This window comes from Eublepharis macularius, chromosome 7, assembly GCF_028583425.1.
Source record: "Eublepharis macularius isolate TG4126 chromosome 7, MPM_Emac_v1.0, whole genome shotgun sequence".
NCBI lineage: Eukaryota > Metazoa > Chordata > Lepidosauria > Squamata > Eublepharidae > Eublepharis > Eublepharis macularius.
Window position 1 is genome coordinate 37,810,802 of NC_072796.1, and position 20,588 is coordinate 37,831,389.

The 20,588-nt window shown below is 42.4% G+C and overlaps 1 protein-coding gene across 1 annotated transcript in view; it reads left to right on the forward strand.

The window, feature by feature from the left end:
- JARID2 (jumonji and AT-rich interaction domain containing 2) overlaps positions 1 to 20,588 on the forward strand; it is a 247,100-nt gene that overhangs the window by 216,188 nt on the left and 10,324 nt on the right. Inside the window, exons 9-12 of the mRNA XM_054985817.1 lie at positions 6,857 to 6,949; positions 14,963 to 15,081; positions 16,921 to 16,991; positions 18,139 to 18,253. Of these exons, the coding sequence (XP_054841792.1) occupies positions 6,857 to 6,949; positions 14,963 to 15,081; positions 16,921 to 16,991; positions 18,139 to 18,253 (398 nt within the window). The remainder of the gene's footprint in view (positions 1 to 6,856; positions 6,950 to 14,962; positions 15,082 to 16,920; positions 16,992 to 18,138; positions 18,254 to 20,588) is intronic.

Sequence of the window (20,588 nt, forward strand, 5' to 3'; positions counted from 1 at the left end):
ATGTGCCAGTCCTATCTGTGTTCTTCTCCCTAGGTAGTCTGAGCAGTTTAGATGGGATGATTTTCTTTTATCTTCATTATAATTGGAGGATGTAGGTTAACACCAGTGAGCGTGGCTTGATGCAGAGCCACCCAGGGAACTTCATTCCTGATTTGGGATTTGTGCTCCACTTTTCCTTCCCCAAATTTAACAGCCCTAGCCACTGGCTCTCCTGTTGCTTGTGGATTTTCATCAACTCAAGTAGCGTGTTTTGCTTCTTCTTGCATCACAGGATTGCGGCTGAGCATTTTATTAAAAAACTAGTAAGAGTCCAGACCTGGGGAAATCCATCACCACCCTGCTTCTAATGAACTAGCCTTTTTAAAAAAAATTCTTTTGGTGGGAGCCAGTTTGGTGTAGTGTTTAAGAGTTCAGGACTCTAATCTGGAGAACCGAGTTTGATTCCTCACTCCTCTACTTGAAGCCAGCTGGGTGGCCTTGGATCAGTCACAGCTTCTAGCTCTTTCAGCCCCACCACCTCGCAGGGTGTTTTGTTGTGGGGATAATAATAACATACTTTGTAAACCGCTCTGAGTGGGTGTTAAGTCATCCTGAAGGGTGGTATATAAATTGAATGATGCTGTTGTTGTTGTTTTGTTAAATAATGTGTTAAAATATACACTCTGTCACTTCTTCAGATGTACCCGGGGAGGGGGGCTTTCATTTGTTAAATCTTATTGCCGAAACAAATGTCCTTTTATCAGCTACCTTCTTTACATCTTCCTCCTGACCACACAGGCAATTCAGTCCTAGCAGAAGTAGGATATGGTACTGGAAACCCTGTTGCTTCATGACTGACAACCCTGTTAACAAAGGGTTAACAAAGGGTATCTTAATTGAGGAGAAGTTAGGAGGAGATCAGTTAAGAAGGAGAAAGCACTTCCTTGTAAAACCACCATGTTTCCTGTTTCAGGATCATCTTAATTCAATATTCATACAACCACTTGTAATAATTTGCAAAAAACATCCTGCAGTTCAAAATGGAAAAAGGAGCTCCAAAATGTACACAGTGATTATGACCCTTTTGTAATTCTGTGGGGCTTTTTAATTGGTTTTTTTTAAACTGAGGAATCTGTTTCTGTCTGACCTGTCTGGTTATTAGGGTGATAGACAAGGCACCACACAGAACTGAGCACTTGTCTTTGGTTTCAGCAGAATTTGCAGGAGGCTGTGAGTGGCGTTGCTTGGTTCCTGCAGATCTCTCAGGCTCTCTTTTGAGGGCTTTGCTTTCTTGAAGTTAATTTATATTGCAATTTTGAATGTGACTAATGACTTTTCATCCATGCCCAGTTCAGCTGTATAGTTTGCTGCTCCTCCTCCTTAGTGCTATGATCTTCTATTTTTGCCACTGGGAAAGGCATAATTGTTTTCAGCTGTAGCTGTAATGTTGCTGCTTTCACCAAAATTGTTTCTCACAGGAGGTAATTAATACTGAAGTCATGGTACAATCTTATGCAGAGTTACTCCAATGTAAAACCATTGATTCAGTGGGTTTCAGCTGGAATAATTCTGAATTAGGTTTGTACTTCTGGTGGTAAAAAGGGAGTGGACCTGATTGCAGTGGTAATATACAAACCAATATAGTTCTGTTTTCTTTGGCTAAACTCAGTTATGGAGAAGATAAACTGTATCTGTAGTATAAAATATATAAATCATAAATAATCCTGTCACATCTCCAACTTCATAAGTAAAGAATTCATGCCCTTATAACAAGAGGATACAAAACAAATTGAAAGGGGGGGTTAGTCTGTAGTAGAGATGGGCACGAACAAAAAAACAAATGAACCACGTGGTTCATAGCATTCCACGGAACCTCGGACCCACAGCGGAGTCTGTGAAACGGACAGCCTGGGCAACAGGAGAAACGGGCTGTCAATTTCACAGACCCCCACGCTGGAACCAGGGTCCAGAGCAGCAGGAAAAGAGGCTGTCATATCACAGACCCTGCGCCAGTTCCAGTGCGGGGTCTGTGAAATAACAGCTTCTTTCTCCTGCTGCCCATGCTGTCCGTTTTACAGACCCCACACTGTTCCAGCGCGGGGTCTGTGAAACTGACAAACTGACAGCCCGGGCAGCAGGAGAAAGAGGCTGTCAGTTTCACAGACCCCCGCACCGGTTTCAGCCCATCGGCTGAACCCAGCGCAGGGTCTGTGAAACTGACAGCCTCTTTCTCCTGCGCAGGGGCGGTCAGTTTCACAGACCCTCCATGCTGGGTTCAGCTGATGGGCTGAAACTGGCGCGGGATCTGTGAAACTCTGAACCCAGCCACAGAACGGCTGGAAAAATTCGTTTGTTCCGTAAACATGCGTTCCCATGGAACGCGTGTTTTGGTGCAAACGAACCAGCCATTCCGTACAGAATTTTGTTCTGTGATTCATTTCGTGCCCATCTCTAGTCTGTAGCAATCAAAATATCCAAGAGTTTTGAAATAAGCAAGGCTGTGATGCGCCTCTTTTTCCAGTCCAGTCCATCACTTCAGTGCTGTCTTGCTGGGCTCCCTGTGGGTTCCCCAGGCCTCAGAATAGGAAGAGGTTGCACTACCTGGTTCCTCTATCTTCCCTGGTCATTTGCTCTCCAACACAAGAGCAGGGTCCACCACTTCCCCGGTAGAGCTATTGTGGAGGCCACCTTTTATGGGGTGTGTAAATCCTGCCCCTCCCCCAAACTCTGCTCTCTGGGTGACCATTCCTGCCAGTGGGGGGAGTTACTCCTCCGCATTCTCTCCCCGCCATTCACTGGCCATCGCTGCCTCCTCCTCCTCCTCCTATTTTAGGTCTTAAGCCCACTGGAGGTGCTGGGGCATGCCCACGGCTGCAACTGTCTCCTTTTCTGCCAGACAGGGCTGCTAGGATGACTCAGTAAGTCTGGGACTGGTGTTGCTCTGGCCGTCGCTGCTACCTCCTCCTTGCCAGGTGATGCAGCAAGGCTGGATCTGCCACCAGCCAAAGGCTTTTAGCTCACTCTTGTAGCTTGAGATAAAATTATTTGTATCTTAAATAAATTACATTTGTGTAAGAATGTGGGCACCCTGACCTGGATAGCCCAGGTGAACCTGATCTCATCAGATCTCAGAAGCTAAGCAGGGTCAGCCTTGGTTAGTAATTAGATGAGAGCTCTCCAACAAAGACCTGGGTTGAAGAGGTAGGCAATGGCAAACCACCTTTGTTAGTCTCTTGCCATGAAAACCCCACCAGGGGGCACCATAAGTCAACTCTGACTTGAGGGCACTCTCCACCACCAAGAATGTGGGCCCTGATCCGGATAGCCCAGGCTCATCAGATCTCAAAAGCTAAGCAGGGATGGATGGGAGATCACCAAAAAAGTCTAGGGCAGTGGCAGGAAGTGACAAATTACCTCTGAACACCGCTTGCCTTGAAAACCCCATGAAGTCGCCCTAAGTTGGCTGCAACGTGACAGCAAAAATTAAAAACAAAACAATGTGGAGGTGGGATCGAAGGTGGCATGGTATAGCCCGCTGTCATCAGATCTTTGAAGCTAAGTGGAGTCAGTACTTGGATGGGAGACCACCAAGGATGACTCTGCAGGGGAAGGCACTGGCAAACCACCTCTGCTTCTCATTTGCCTTGAAAGCCCCTTGCTGGGGTCGCACTAAGTTGGTTGCGACTTGACGGCACGTAAGAATGTGGAGGTAGCCGTATTTCATCAAAAAGGTTGGGCTTCCAGTATTCAGAGTCCTGGTTAGCAGCTCGTTTTGCAGGGGATGCCTGAATATAAGTGAAGGCTGCTGGATTAGACCAATGGTCCATCTTGTTCAGTTTACTGTTTCTCACAGTGATGCTAATTAGTTCCCCAGAATGACCAAACAAAGAAGGCATAGAGGCTGGGGTGGTTCCCTACTGCTGCCTTCCTGCACTGGTATTCAGATGTTAGCTGCCTCTGTATATGGAGATTTGTTTTAGTCACCACGACTAGTTGCTGTTGATGGACATGAATCTGTCTAACCCTGTTTAGTGGCCATCATTCCCTACATTGACAGTGAATTCCACACTTAATTAATTGCTTTGAGAAAGGCATGCAGAGTATTGGGTCAAGGCCTTCAACTAGATACCCTGTAGGAGTTTGCTAGCAGGGCCTGTAGCTGTCATTCTCTCCCTACCCATCTTTTGCCTCTGACATTAAACTGGGCAGAGTAGGTGAAGCATGACGTTTCACAGAGCTGTGTTTGTCCCTGCTAAGAGAGCCGTGGCTTAGGGGACGTTGCCTGGGAGTAGATTTGGATACCTGTTCAGGAAGTCTTTAATTCTCTAAATATCTGCAAATGTTAGAATTGGTCCTTCTTGCACTGAATGCAGACCTTGTTTGCAACTTTTTAAATTATGAGCATCTCAGATAAGGTAAAAGTTCGTATCAAATCCAACTGAGAAACTCATCTCTTCAACACTTCAATATGCTGAAATATGAGAGCAAAAGATTTGACCAAACAGTGTTTAATGCTGAAGGGAAATCTTGAAAATTTATTTCTAATAAACTTGATTGTCTTCGTTGTGAAGGTTTCAGCCTCACTGTGAGGTCTAAAAGCAACCAGTTTTTGAGGAATAATTTCTGCCTTGATCTGCCTGACTAAAATCCAGATGGTTGTTTCTTGGTGTTTGTTAAACTTCTTTGTAAGCACTGAATTACAGACACAAGTTTGACAGCTATTGAATAGCACTTTTCAAGGATGTTTTTTGTTAGACTGTTCCAATAAATGGTTCACATACGCAGTGAAAGATGGAGGAAATTGCTCATTTTATTTAAGAGCTTGCAACTCTGACATTTAAGAGAGTCTAAGCCTCCCTCCTGTGTTGGGCATTTTAATGCTTAATTACCTTGTGTTTGTTTAAAAAAAAGACAACTCCACTCTTTCATGTAGAATTAGTAGGCCAAGCTAGGTATTTGACAAAGTACAAATATTCATTTATGTCTGGTTTTCTTCCAGGCATGATTTTCTCATAAAGTAAGCAAAAAAAATTCCTGTGTTGCCAATTCTATAGCTAGTAGTAATCAACTTCAGTCCTTTTGGAAGACGACCATTCTTCCTCCACTTCTATGAGGCTTATTTTCTGTCCCGTAATGTGTATCTCTAACAAGTTGAGAGATCCAGAATAAAGCAGGAGGCCAGTGACACTTCAAAGATTAACAAATTTATTCCAGCCTAAGATCAAGAGTCAGAGTTCACTTCATCAGATGCATTGGGATCAGGCCGATGTTAATACACAATACAAAGGTGTGTTTGGAGAATTTACCAAGAGAAACCAGTTCAAAACAAAAGCCAGCCCAAAGAGTAATCACTTCACTCAGCATGTCTGACACTCCTGACTGTTGTAAAATATAAAGCCTAGTGCAAGATGAAGTGAGATAAGCAGCTACATAGGAGGTTACAGAGACGTAGATGAAGCAAGTAACAGCTTTAAGGAGGACTAGAATCTAGTTCAGTGAGTGAAAATCCGGTTCTTATATTTACAAAGTATATGATTTATGTGTGTCTTGGTTTGGTTTGTACACTCATTAGAATCTTGCTCTTTTACATTTAAAACAAACTAACATTCTGGTCTCATGTGTGCAGTATAAAGGGGTAAGTTGTCCTGATGGAGCCTTGAAGATGAAGGAACCTGAAATTAATTATAAATAGCTAGTTATATGCTTTCAGTTTCCATCAATAGAAGTTTATTTGTAGTGCCACAGCTTGTTTTTCCCCCTGGATATTCTTCTCATCGGGGCTTTTTTTCAGCTGGAACGCAGTGGAACGGAGTTCCGGAACCTCTTGAAAATGGCCACATGGCTGGTGGCCCCACCCCCTGATCTCCAGACAGAGGGGAGTTTAGATTGCCCTCCACGCCACTGGCCACCAGCCATGTGACCATTTTCTCCGAGGGCAACCCACTGAGTTCCACCACCTCTTTTCCCAGAAAAAAAGCCCTGCTTCTTATGGAGATGAAAATCATACTGCGGGCAGCCACTCAGCCCCTGCAATAGCCAGGAGGCTTGAAATTGCCAGCATGCCGTCATCTGATTGGTGGCCAATTTATTCAATAGTAGCAGACGGAAGAGGAAAAAGCACAGCTGAGTAATCTTGATAGTTCCTGAATTCATGAGACGGAAAAGTTTTGTCATAAGTTTTTATAATTCTTTTTCTTTTCTAACGGAAGTATTTGTGTTATTGCAGTATTCTGGTGAACTGTGTAACGGTCGGTGGCTAAAAATCAAATAAAATGTTTTGGCTTTTGGATCTCCTGGTGTTGGCATAAACGAGGCTCTTGATCATCTCGGTCTGAAAATTCACCCAGTGAGAGAAAAATTTTCTGACCTTCCTGCTGTGACTTCAGGTCTTTGGTGAAATCTTTGCGTAAACATCAAATTACATTTGTTCTACAAAGTCGGCGATAATGACATCTTATTATGATTTCTGTTCCCACACTTAAAATAGTCTACATTGGGTGAGGTGGGGCGCCCCGCCTTTCCTTGATAACACAAAGTCAAACTCAGGTATATGTAAGGGAGCCTTTTTCAAGCATTTTCACAGAATTGTATAGTCTTCATCTGTGGTACAAGCTGTTCAGAATAACAAATTTCCGCAGGTTACAAGGGCCCTGCACGTGCCAATCCACTAGCTGTCCCTGCAACAGATGCAGCAATTGCAAACCGTGCAGAAGAGGCACAGAATGTATGGAGCATGGAGCCATTGGCATCCAACCATGTGCCACAATAACTCTCTTTTCCCATTCACTCACTTTCAATATTCCATACTATTGTCAGTTAAGAATGTCTAAAAATAGCAGTGACAAGATTTTGTTCCCTTTTTGTTTTTGGTTCATAGGGAAGGTCTGTTTCGTTAACTGCCTTTTATCGAACAGCAAGGAACGTTATGAACATGTGCTTCAGCAAGGAACCCACCGCACCTGAAATAGAGGTGAGGTATCCTCTAAAATTAGGGAAGGTCTTTAATCTGGCTAGTGAAAGCTGTTTTCTTCTGCAAGTGAACAGTTCCAACCATCTCATAGGTACGCTGTTGCTCTGAGTAACATAGGCTTGGATCCAGTGGAGTGTTTCCATGGGCAAAAGGATATCTGTCCGTGGAGTGTGATTTTTTTTTTTGCCTTCTCCTCTTTCTGATGCCCCACAAAATGTTCACATAAATCAGAAAAGAGGATTGCAGCAAGAAGCATGCACTTTAGATGCTGTGCAGCAATTTTTTAGAAAAAAAGCTAATATGTTATAGCTCAGCTCATCTGGCATATAATTGCCCCTCCTTAGGGGCAGTTGTACTTAACGTGCCAGCCCGGCATAACTTGTGCTCAAGATTGTATTATGACCTGTTGCTCTCAAACTTTTGGCTGTAACTGGAATGTATTAGGTTGAGGATTATTTGGATTCATGTAGAAAATAAGTCCTTTGTGAACCTACCTGCTAGTAAGAAGAATAGAGGGAGATGCAAAAAAGCAAATCAAGCTTGAGTTGAGAATGCTGGTATGGGGTTCTTGTTCTCCGCTTTTGATTTTTGCACTCAGATTTTTTTATGATGACATACTTCAGCAACATTTCAGTTCAGAATAACCATTAATAACACATCAGACTGAAGTATCTGCTTCGCTGTGTCTGCATCCCTAAGAATGAAAACCATTTGAGAGTGGTACATAAACAGAGTAAATTGCGGCAGCATTGAAGAAGCCAATAGTACTGGAAATATCAGGGCTACTAAACCTTGTATATTGCCCACAATGGGATAGGAACCAATGTGAGGAAGAAGGATGGAGGAGGCAGGGCAGTTCCAGTGGAAAAGAATTCCAAGGCACTCCTTTCCCCTTGTAAACATGCCCCTCTCCTTTAGCTCATATTTGGAGGAGATGACAATAAATGTTCATTGTTGTGTCTTCTGTGCAGTCCCACACATGGGAACTGCACATGCACAGACCAGCTCCAAAGCTCCTAGATATGCGAGGCATTCACCTAGCTTTTTTGTGTACTTTCCCCCCAGGTACAGCTATAAAAGGCAGAGCAAGCGGCTCCCTCTCTCAGTTCTTTTGCTGCCACTTGAGAAGGACATGTCTTCCAACCATGGCAAATGCAAGTTCGGGCCTTTGATTCCATGACGTCGAAGGCCCTGTTCAAGAAGTGTTCTCATTGTGGGACAAAGATGGCCTAATCGGAGGGGCATGACAAATGCCTTCTTTGTCTGGGCAAGGGCCATGACACATTGCAGTGTGTGGTCTGTAGACAGTTTATGCCCAAAGCGCACCATGAGTGGGCATCGCGACCTAAAGCGGTTCTTCGGGACTCAGCCCTGAAGGGAGCTACCAACTCTGATACTAATGCTGCAGATAAAGGACTGCAGCGTACAGAATGGGCTTCCTCAGTTCTGTAAACAGTTTATACCCAAAGCATGCCTTAAGACTCGGCCTCATTACTATCTCTTTTGCGCTATTTGTTCCAGCTAAAGGATCAAGGTTTGGCTGATTCCTCTATTATAGTCCACCTAGTGTCTATTTCAGCCTACCATGACGACATAAACAGGAAGTCTCTCTTTGCCCAGCCACAATGCAAGTCCTTCCTCAGAGGTTTAGCAAACCTATATCCTCTGGCATCTCGGCCAGTTCTCCAGTGGAGTCTCTGCTTGGTTCTCTTCTCACTTCACTCGTGCATAAGCCATTCGAACCCCTAGGTACCTGCTCCCTTAAGGGAGCTAAAACAGCCTTCCTGGTGGTTATAACCTTGGCTAGCAGGGCGAGTGAATTGCAAGCCCTGAGACATGACCCTCATTTCATTGAGGTGTAAGCAGATACGGTGGTCCTCTGTCTGAGCCTCCCCTTTCTGCCAAAGCTCGTCTCCACTTTTCACTTAAATCAAGACATTGTCTTACTGGTATTTTCCCCTACTGCTATGACAGACACAGAGAGACTTTTGTGCACTCCCTGATGTTAAACATGCTTTGCGCTTCTACATGGACAGGACAGTTCCTTTCCTAAAGGACCCTAATTTATTTATTTATTTATTTATTTATTTATTTATTTATTTATTTTTTCAATTTATATACCGCCTATCCCCAGGGGCTCTGGGCGGTGAACAGTTAAAATCGATAAAAACAAAAACTAAAATCAATATACAAATAATAAAACAAAGGTGCAGTGGTGGGGAGAACCTTCCCCACCCCAAAGGTGGGAGGCCGACATGGCACCGCCCCCTTCAATCACCAAACACCTGGCGGAACAGCTCTGTCTTACAGGCCCGGCGGAACGATAATATGTCCCGCTGGGCCCGGGTTTCCATTGACAGAGCATTCCACCAGGCTGGGGCCAGGACTGAAAAGGCCCTGGCCCTGGTTGAAGCGAGGCGGGCTTCCTTAGGGCCGGGGACCACAAGTAAATATTTATTCGCTGATCGAAGCGATCTCCGGGGAACGTACAGGGAGAGGCGGTCCCGAAGACATGCCGGTCCCAACCCACTCAGGGCTTTAAAGGTAAGAACCAACACTTTGAACCTGATTCGGAATTCAACTGGAAGCCAGTGCAGCTGGCGCAGGACAGGTGTGATGTCCTGCGCCAGGTATACCAGTCAGGACCCGTGCCGCCGCATTCTGGACCAGTTGTAGTTTCTGGATCAGGCCCAGGGGTAGCCCAGCGTAGAGTGAGTTACAGTAATCTAGCCTGGAGGTGACCATTGCATGGATCACTGTAGCCAGGTCCTGGGGCGTCAGGTAGGGGGCAAGTTGCCTGATCTGACGAAGATGGAAAATCTCTTTGGCTCATTTAAATGACTCAAATTGGATAGTTTGGCTCATTAAGGATTGTTATAATCAATCCAAACAACCATGCCCATCGTACATAAGAGTGCACTCTACAAGGGCTCAATCTACCTTGTCAGCCTTCAACTTGAGCATCCCTTTAGTGGAATTGTGTAAGATGGCCACCTGGTCTACACCATCCACATTTATCAAGCGTCAGGCCATTGCCATAGACTCCAGAAAGGACGCAGCTGTGGGCAAGACCATCCTCAAGAGTCTTCCACACCCACTTCCTGGGTAAGTTAGCTCCCTAATCTCCCATGTGGGACTGCACAGAAGACACGACGATCAAAACAGGGTTGCATGTACTTGTAACTGTTATTCATCGAGTGGTCTTCTTTGCAGGCACACATCCCTCCTTCCCTGCTGTGTGCTCTTTTTTCATACCTTCCTTCTACATTGGTGGCTTAAAGAACTGAGGGAGGGAGCTGCTCGCCACGCCTTTTATAGCCACACCTGGGGGGAAAGCACACAAAAAGGCTAGGTGAGCATCTTGTATCTCTAGGAGCATTGGAATGTCCACAGGTGGCCTGCACAGGCACAGTTCCCATGTGTGTCTGCACAGAAAAACACTCAATGAGCAGCAGTTACAGGTAAGTGCAACCCTGTTTTTTCAACACCAGCTATTCCTCATATCTTCCAAGTTCACAGAGACCTGAATTACTGTGCTATGGGATGGCAGGGTGTGTGTGAGAGAGACTTTTAACGTTACACAATGCCACTCTCTAAAGTAAACCTCTCTTATCCCAGGGCCCCCGGGTTCCATAAGTTAATTGTGCATTGTGTGAAGAACTTTCTTATACTTGTCTTGAATCTAGTGCTTGCCAGTTTCATTGATTGGCAAAAAAGGAAAAAATGTATCTCGATCCACTTTCTTCATACCATTCTGTATTTTCCTCTTTGGTTCTCCCTCACTAAAGGACTGAAGTGCCCTTCCTCAGTGTAGCCATGGCTTTGTTGATTTGTCTGTCTTTTTCTGCACCTTTTCCAAATCTCCAGTATCCCTTATGAGATGGAATGACCAGAACTATACACAGTATTCCAGATGCAGCACTGCTGTAGCTGTGTTTTCAATCCCTATCCTAATCCTGAATATAGAATTTTCTTTTTCACTACTGTACACTTTTCTAGATGGCATTTGGATTTTATTTATTTATATTGTAAAATACTTCTACCCCAGCTTTCTCTCACTTACAGTAAATCACCATTGATCAGCAAAACTGGGTAATAAAAATTCTAAAACAGTACTTTCAAATGCCTCATCGGATTTTGGAAGCTAAGCAGGGTCAGCCTTGGTTAGTAATTGGATGGGAGACCTCCAATAAAGACCAGAGCTGCAGAGGCAGGAAGTGGCAAACCACCCCTGTTAGTCTCTTGCCTTGACACCCCAGCAGAGGGTCACCATAAGTCAGCTGTGAGTTGAGGGCACTCTCTACTATTGCTATGTAGCAATTCTCAGGCAGGTCAAGTTTGAGTCCTTTCCCAGCTGGAACACTTTCTCTTGCAAGCTGCACATCCCATGAAGCAGAAGTTCTTATCATACCTCAGGCAAAGGGAAGGGCAGAGCTGAACAGCTGGAAGCTGTCTGTCAATATGTTAAAAAGAATAGGATTTTTTTTTTGCCCTGAAATGTATCATACATAATTTTGTTGCTCATTTACCAGTTCTGAGAGATTGTTTTTGTTTATTTTTCCTTTATTTAAACTATAAACAATGACATAAAACTATAGACAACAAACATAAAGGATAAAAAACATTCTAAAAAGAAGACACACTAACAATACATAGACAAGTGAAAAAAGAAAAAGAAACCCTTTAACTAAACTACAGATTGAGTTCCTATTTTCTCCGCCAAAAATATAGATCATTTTCAGAACCTCACTCTAAGTTAAACATAAAAGCCCTCTTTTTTCTATTGTTCATGGTTCTTAATCCATAAATCCAGATGTCATCAAATCCTTATTATCCATTTCATGTAAAAAAATCTATAAACGGTTTCCATTCAGTCAAAACTGTAACTAATGTCTTTTCCATAATCAGTGAAGTAAGTTTTGCCATGACGCAAACTCCAATAATTTTATCCACCATTCCTCCACTGTAGGCAATGTTGGAGTTTTCCACTTTTGTACATAGAGTACTTTTGCCGCTGTAATCAAATACAAAAACAAAGTTGCAAAGCTTCTTTCCAACTGGCTGTCCATTATTCCCAACAAAAAAGTCTCTGGTTTCAAATGGATTTTAATCTTCAAAATCTTCTGAATCGATAATTGTATCTGTAACCAGAAGCTCTTTGCTTTCTTACATGTCCACCACATATGAAAAAATGTCCCTTCTTGTTTAGCACATTTCCAACATATATTTGAAGCACCCTTATACAGATTCTAGCCAGTTTTTCAGGCATCACATACCAACGATACATCATCTTATAAAAATTTTCTTTGATACTAGAACTTATCCACCCTGAGCCTGCTGGAAATGTGGGGAGGGTGGAATATAAATCGTAAACAAACAAACAAATAAATAAACAAATGTGAATTTTAACCCCTTTGTCCACATATTTTCCCACTGCTCCATTAATATGTCATGCCCACAATTTTTTGCCCATTTAATTATACATTCTTTTACTTGCTCTTACTCCGTCTCAAACCTCAATGAAAGTTTATACATTTTAGAAATAACTTGTTCATCATTTGTACAGAGGGCAATTTCAAATTCAGTTTTAGATTACTCAAAGTCATAGTGACTCTTTTCTAATTTAAATCTCTCAGAGATTTGCATATAGGGAAACCACTGACAAGTGTACCCTTCTTCTACTAAGTCCTCTCTTGATTTAATTTTAACTTGGCCTTAAGAAAATTCCAGTAAATCATAAGTTGACCATTTAGATGGACTCACCAATTCACCTTCTAAAATGAGCTGCTTGTGATGACAACCAGAGAGGTATTTTTGAGCACAACCTAGGTTTGTATTTATTCCATACTCTCAAAATGGCACGCCTTACATAATGATGATTAAACTCTGTATTGGCCTTAACTTTGTCATACCATAGATACCCATGCCACCCAAATTTTAAGTCGTGCCCTTCAAGGTCCAATAGTCTTCTATGTTTTAACATTATCCATTCCTTCATCCAAACCAAACAATTGGCCGTAAAATATACTCTCAAATCTGGTAGACCCAAACCTCCTCTTTCCTTTGTATCCTGTAGAACCTTAAATTTAACCCTTGGGTTAAATTTGCCATATAAATCTTGATATATCCTCCTGCCATTGCTTAAATGGTGCCTCAGTTGTCAATACTGGAATTGTCTGAAATAGGAATAACATTCTAGGTAAAACATGCATTTAAATTGTAGCTATTCTTCCCAACAACGATAATTGAATCTTATCCCATCTTAACATATCCCTTTTAATTTCATTCCAAGTCTTAATATAATTATTTTGGAATAACATACAATTCATATTTGACAGAGTAATACCCAAGTATTTTACCTTTTTCTCAATTTTAAACCCTGTTTTGCTCTCCAGTTTCATTTGGTCCTGTATTTTCATATTTTTAGTTAACACTTTGGTCTTCTGTTTATTAACTTTAAAACCCGCTACTACACCAAATTCTTTCAATCTTGTCATTAAGGGTTCAATTCCCTTTAAAGGGTCCTCCAAAACCAACACCAAATCATCCGCAAAGGCTCTTAACTTATAATTCTCCTGTTCCACCTTTAAACCTCAGTTTCTTTCATCTTGTCTTATGCCCCGTTCAGAACTTCAAGTACTAGTATAAATAACAAGAGTGACAATGGGCAACCTTGTCTTGTACTTCTTTGTATTCCACATGGTTTGGTTAACTCTTCATTAACGACTATCCGTGCTGTCTGGAATATATAAATCAACTTAGTCCATTTTATAAAATTGTCTCCAAAATCCATATCTTCCAAAATCTTAAACAAAAATTTCCAATTTAAATTATCAAAGGCCTTTTCGGCATCTAGGAAGATCAAAGCGGCTTGTCTTTCATTATGTTTTTCCGAGTACTCCAAAATATCCAATACTATTCTTACATTGTCCTTCAGCTGCCTCTTAGGTAAAAATCCACTTTGGTCTTCATGAATAATATCCTGTAGGATGCTTTTAAGTCTTCCTGCCAAAATCATGGCGAACAGCTTATAGTCATTGTTTAATAATGATATTGGCCTATGATTTCTTGTCAATGTCTGGTCTTGACCTTCTTTTGGTATAAATGTTATGTTGGTTTCCTTCCACGTCTCTGGCATTTTACCTCCCTCTAAGACCCTCAAAACACTTGTTTTTGGAGCTCTTTGCTTGGGAATCCAGTCTCCTGAACAACAACTTTGGTTTCACCCACAAACTTGGTTACTTCACTGCTCTGGATCATTTATGAATAAGATAAATAGCACTGGTCCAAAACAGATCCTTGTTGAGAGCCCAGTGCTTTACTTTGCTTCATTATGAAACTGGCCATTTCTCCTTCCTGTTTTTTAACTCAGCCTGGGGGTCCCAACCCAAAAGTGGGTTGCAAAGCCTGTGAAAGTGGGTCCAGGCTTTTGCTGTTTTATCGATTTGCAAACGCATAGCGATTTCTGCTTTAAGCGGGTCACCATACCAAGTAAATTTGGACTTGGGTCACCATACTAAAAAAGGTTGCGAACCACTGTTTTAACCCATCATTTTGCCACATGAGTGCTGGGTTCATTCAGGCAGCTTTGGTGAGGAACTTCCTCAAAAGCCTTTTGGAGATACAAGTATATAACTTTTACTTCTGTCTACAAGTTGGTTGAGTCTCTTAAATAATTTTAAATGCTGAAGTTGGTTTTTAATAATGCTTTGCTGCATATTTTCCCCAAGACCACCTAATAATGCTACCAGTGCCAGATAGAAACAAACACCTTATTATATGTCAGAGGAACTGTGCTATTTTAAAAAAGCATTCCCTAGTTAGTTTTCTAAACAGTTTTTCTGCATTCCTTTATTATGGTTTTTGAAGTGCTGGGTGCCCAGTTTTGAAAGAAAGGCCTTAGAACTGTGTTTAAGGAAATTATATTTGGCTAGGGAATGGAAGAAATACTTGAAAGATTGTATTCAACCCGAAGAAAACAATTCTTAACCTACTGTCCTTTTTTCACTATAGCAAGAGTACTGGAGGTTAGTGGAACAGAAGGATTGCCATGTAGCAGTGCACTGTGGGAAAGTAGATACCAACACTCACGGGAGTGGCTTTCCTGTGGGGAAATCGGAACCGTTCTCAAGGTAATATTTGCTAACGTGGATCAGATTAGTGTTGAATGTTTACATCTGCTCTGGTCAGTAGAGCAGCAAGTTGGATTTTTTCAGGGCTTTTTTTCTGGGAAAAGAGGTGGTGGAACTCAGTGGGTTGCCCTTGGAGAAAATGGTCATATGACTGGTTGGCCCCGCCCCCTGATCTCCAGACACAGGGGAGTTTAGATTGCTGAGCAGCGCGGAGGGCACTCTAAGCTCCCCTCTGTCTGGAGATCAGGGGGCCGGGGCCACCAGCCATGTGACCATTTTCAAGAGGTTCCGGAACTCGGTTCCACTGCGTTCCCGCTGAAAAAAAGCCCTGGATTTTTTGGTCTGTTGCTGTGGAAGCAAGGGCACTTCTGCCAGCGCGGTGTGTGCAATTTTTGCCAATACCCTTCTGTCACTGCTGACCCTCCCATCATGCCCAGAAGTGTTCCTGGGGGGTCTTTTGAACTCTGGGGACTGCATTTAGTGGTGTTTGGGACTGCAGTAGTAGGATGGAAGGGAAACAGTTCTGCAAGTGGAGCTCCATTTGCAGATGATTGGTTGCTAATTGGTTTGCTAAAATGCAGTGTACAAAACCTTTGCCTTGTACAACTTCACATGGACTTGGCTCAAATGTACCCAACAAGGGAGAAAGAAGGGAGCATGCAAGCCTGCAGCACATTGTTTGGAGAACCAAGAACATTGCATCTGCGCTGACCTTTTGGGACTGTGTGGTTATAGTTGTTGTTTATGCTTTTTAGTGCTCCTAAATTAGCATTACACCCTCTATCAGCACAAACTCTCTTCCTAGAATTGTACAATTTCACACTCACACATAGCAGTTGCACCTTATTAAAAACAAGCAATTTTAAAAAATCCAGGCATTTCATGGTATAAGGAGCACAGGCTTGAGTTTTTAGTTCATCTTTGCATTCTCTGAGGACTCCCACACTGGGAACTGTACACACATAGGCCAGCCATTGAAAATTCTAGAGCCCCCACGAACATGAAATGTTCTCCTGTCTTCCTTTGTTAAAACCAAGGGGCTACAGGCAGAGCCCTTTCTCATGCAGTAGTTCCACATTCACTTAAATTTTCTGTATTTATTCCTGAGGCAAGGATGGGGACAATAGGGTACTGTAATGACTCAGTCAAGACTCAAATAAATGTGGTGTTTTTTTAAAAAAAATGACTTAGCCATAACCTAGTTTGGATGGAAACAGACGGCTAATAACCATGTAGTCGATGCTTAATGGCTTAATCCGTGCCAGCTGGGATCCTATGAAGACAGTTGTCAGTGTCACCTGCCAAAAACTTTCCTTCCCATGTAGTTATCAAAGTGCCACAGTTAACATACTGTCCTAGCTACTGAATTATTGCTTCTATTTATTTGAAAGTACACACACAGTAGAGTGAGGCATTGTATAGTACGAAAAATCTAAATACAAAGACTCAATACATTAATAGTTGTTTTAGCATAATTTAAATGTTAATGACATGGGAGAGAAGTCCAAGTACTGGACAGTCATCTCAGCCCCTTCTTGAAAATCATCTGTATGTCAACAAGAAAACTAGAAGATGGGAATGTGGTTACTGAGGTCCTGGATAGAATATGCCTGCACATTCTCCTCTACAAGGGAAAGGGCTGGAGGAGCACTGTTTGTTTTGAATGAAAGCTTGAAAATTCAGGAAAGAAGCCTGAAGGGCTAGCTGCTCTCTCTGCCCCCCGGTTTGGCCGCAGCCCTGTCCAGCAATCTGGAATCCCCACAAGATGATATATAAGCGGCAGCTAATTTGGTGTTTTAATGTTTGCTCGTTATGATTTGTATCCCCGAATTTGAACAGGCATGGGTGGAACCTGACAGTCCTTCCTAATAACACAGGATCCATCCTGCGACATCTTGGTGCTGTGCCTGGTAAGGCAATCTATTTCCTCCCCATTTTAACAGACAGACACCCTCTCCATTGGAATTCAAACAGTGTGCTGAATAAATCATATTTTCACTGCTTCCCTGGAGCCAGGCATATATCTATATCTGCTTTTAAAAAATGAATTAATATTCAATAAGCTTCGCATCATGGCAGTATTTATCATTCTTTTTTGTGACTCTGTTGCCCATTGACCCTTCAATCTGTTCAGCACGTATGGGCACCCTTCATCCCTAGAGAGGCTTAGAAAGGTGCATTTTTGCTTGTCACAGCCAAAATGCAACAACATCGCTCAGTCCTTTTCTGTTACAATAAAAATGAAAGGGAATACAGAGGCGGAGGGTAAAGTACGCAGTCCAGGCCCGTGTTCATCAGGGCATTTATTTCTCCCAGTTGTCGCATGTTTGTTCATCATGATTCAATATGCTAATGTTTAGTGTCAATATGGTGAATGATCAGCATGTGTAACTTCATTATTTGTGGACTCTGGAGAGCAACATCATGCCAATAAATGTGCAGAATTTTCTGCAGTTGTTTATTAAGGCTCTTTGGCGATTAGTCAATGGCTGGCTGAGACCAGGTTTTTTAAGGTAGTTGACAGTTGTGTGATAGAACTATTGTTGCTTATGGTATATACCGCCAGTCCTTTTGTGATGCTGCAGATTGGTTTTGTACATTTTTTCAGTCATTACAGAGACAATATGAAGATGCTTATTCATGCCATAGGTAACAATGCTAGGTTAAACTCTCTGGGTCAAAAAGCTCCTGCTACCCATCTCCAACCAGTGTTTATGACCTAAGTTTTTGGTGTTCAGTGAGCATGTATACACACGCATAGACACGTACGTACCAAAAAAATCATATTCATGAGTAAAGCTGTTTATGCTAACTTGTTAAAATGCTAATGCAGTGACAGAATAAAGAATAATGAGAGTTAATTGACAAGTCAGAGCAAAAGGCTGGTTGTTCATGACATGGTTCTTATTTTATTTCTGTTGGAAATAGAAAGATTTAAAGTTTCAAGTATTGGTTCAGCCGATGTGTATGGCTTTCAAAATTTCAACATGCCTCTTTATTTTTTTAAAACTGCGCAGTGTTTTATTAACGGTGTTTTTTCCATTCTTGCTGCTTTAGGAGTGACAATTCCTTGGCTAAATATTGGCATGGTCTTTTCTACCTCATGCTGGTCTCGAGACCAAAATCACCTTCCATATATCGACTACTTACACACTGGTGCTGATTGCATTTGGTAAGAAAACTCCTGGCTTGCCTGCTTGCTCCCTTGTACTGTTGTTTTCAGGCTAGTGTGAGGAAAATGTGTAAGTGAATCTAGTCTGTAATTCTGTTTATTCTATGATTCTGCTTCTTCCTCGGTTTACTTTCAGCTTTGATTGATTTCAGCTTTGATTTAAATGTGATACTGGCAAAGCAAAAGCACTATTTGATGTTATATTACATGAAAAAGGAATATCCAGGTGGTCATGGGCACAGTACTTTGGTACTATAAAACAACAGTTATTATGAAATTGCATCTCTCAGTAAAGTTTATATATCACAATCTATTTCTCTGAAATATATCTAGTGATTTTTAAAAAAAAATTAAAATCATAAACTGCATTCTTTCCAAAATTCAAGAACCCTTTGCTCTGTTATAGGGTAAGATTAAGAAAAGAATTAAGTTTAACTAACTTCAGCATTTCCCAGATTTTAGATAGCAAGGATGGTGTGCTAGTGGTATATCTTTTTGAGACCATTCTGGGATAATTAATAACTTAGCAGAAGCCAACAATAGCTTTCCAAATTGGAAATAAGCAGCTTCTGGGAGAATCTTCATACCATTTTGAAGCTCAAGTCCATTGTTGTAGGCAAGCCACAGAGGAGAATTTGTCATTCAAATATGGTTTATGTAGAGTATTTGCTAAGAAAATGCTTGTGGCTGGTTAGTGCCACTTCATATACTTTTTATGTTGTGGAACTTGGATTTTGTAAGTCGGTGCTTAAAACTGAATGCGCAATTGAGACATAGCATTGTTTAGAAATGTATGCCACACATCATTAGAAAGCTAGGATTAGCTGCTACTCAGTGTACTTCATTGGCAAGCCTTTACTGGCATGTAATTTGTAGAATGACTTCTTGATCGGGGGAGGCGCCCATGAAGAATCACAAGGGGAAATTTTCTCTTTCCTCCAAGATTCCCTTTGCCGCTTGGCCAAAGAGCAACAGGCTCTTCTTGTGCTTGACATTTCCTCCTTTCTTTCCATTGCTCCAGGTGTCCCTTTAAGGTTGCATTGCTATGGAACTTACCAGAGAGTAAGCCTCACTGAACACAGTGGGACTTACTTCCGAGTAGACTCAGCTAGGATTTCACGGCACAGGGCGCAGACAGGCTATTGTTCTGCCCTTTCTCTTATATTCCTTTTCTGGGGCTGTCATCAGGAGAGTAAGTCCAGGCAACTGTGGCCCAGTGGAACAAGAACTGGAGCTGTCAGGAAAGCAGGTTGAAACCCGCTCCTGCACAAGCTAGCCTGACTATGGTATCAGTAGCTGGGGCTGTGCTGCCTACCCAGAGGAACTAACCAAATAGAATGCGGTACTATAGACAAAACCAAAAATACCCGCGTCAACTTACTACCTCAATAAACTAACATATACCACAATCAATATGTAGAACCGCACAGTATTGGAGATCAATGGGCAAACTATACCATTTTAATAACAATCAACTGTTGGGGATGATTGTTATTAAAATTGTATAGTTTGCCCATTGATCTCCAATACTGTGCAGTTCTACATATTGGTTGTGGTATATGTTACTTTATTGAGGTAGTAGTTGACGCAGGTATTTTTGGTTTTGCTTACCCAGAGGAGCTGGCATTCAGGCAGAAAGAGCCGAGGAGGGCATCGAGTAAAAGTGCCGCAGACAAGATGGCAAGTGCAGCTCCCATGGAGCTCCTTAACCCTGTGGTCTTTTGGGCCAGAGAGCTCAGCCTCTTCTCTGTAGGCAGCACATCTTTGGGATCCAGGAACTCTGTTGCCTTAAGTAATTACCGGCCAGGGTTGGGATATAGATTTTTTGGAGCTTATAAGAAGAGCCCTGTTGGATCAGACCAGTGGTCCATCTAGCCCTGGATTCAGTTTCACACAGTGGCCAGCCAGTCGCCCTGCAGGGCACAGAGGCTTTCCCCTGACGTTGCCTTCTAGCACTGGGTTTCACAGGTTTACGGCCTCTTAATGTGGAGGTTCCCTTCAGTCACCGTGGCTGCTAGCCATTGAAAGGCCCATCCTCCATGGATCTGCCTAATCCCCTCTGGGGCCATCACTGCATCCACTAGCAGTGAATTTCACTATTTTTATTTATTATTATATATTGGACTTTTAGTCCGCCCCCCACCCCCCTGCACAGCAGGCTCAGAGCGGAGTACAACATGGTAATGTACATAGAGATAAAAACTATGGCAGCATTTACATTGTGTTAAAATATTGTCATAATGCAGTGCGCACAGTGCATCCCCATTCTCCAAATATCAGGGCCCATGGGGCAGGGTGTCCATCTACCTATTGGAAACCTAGAACGGGAAGGCAC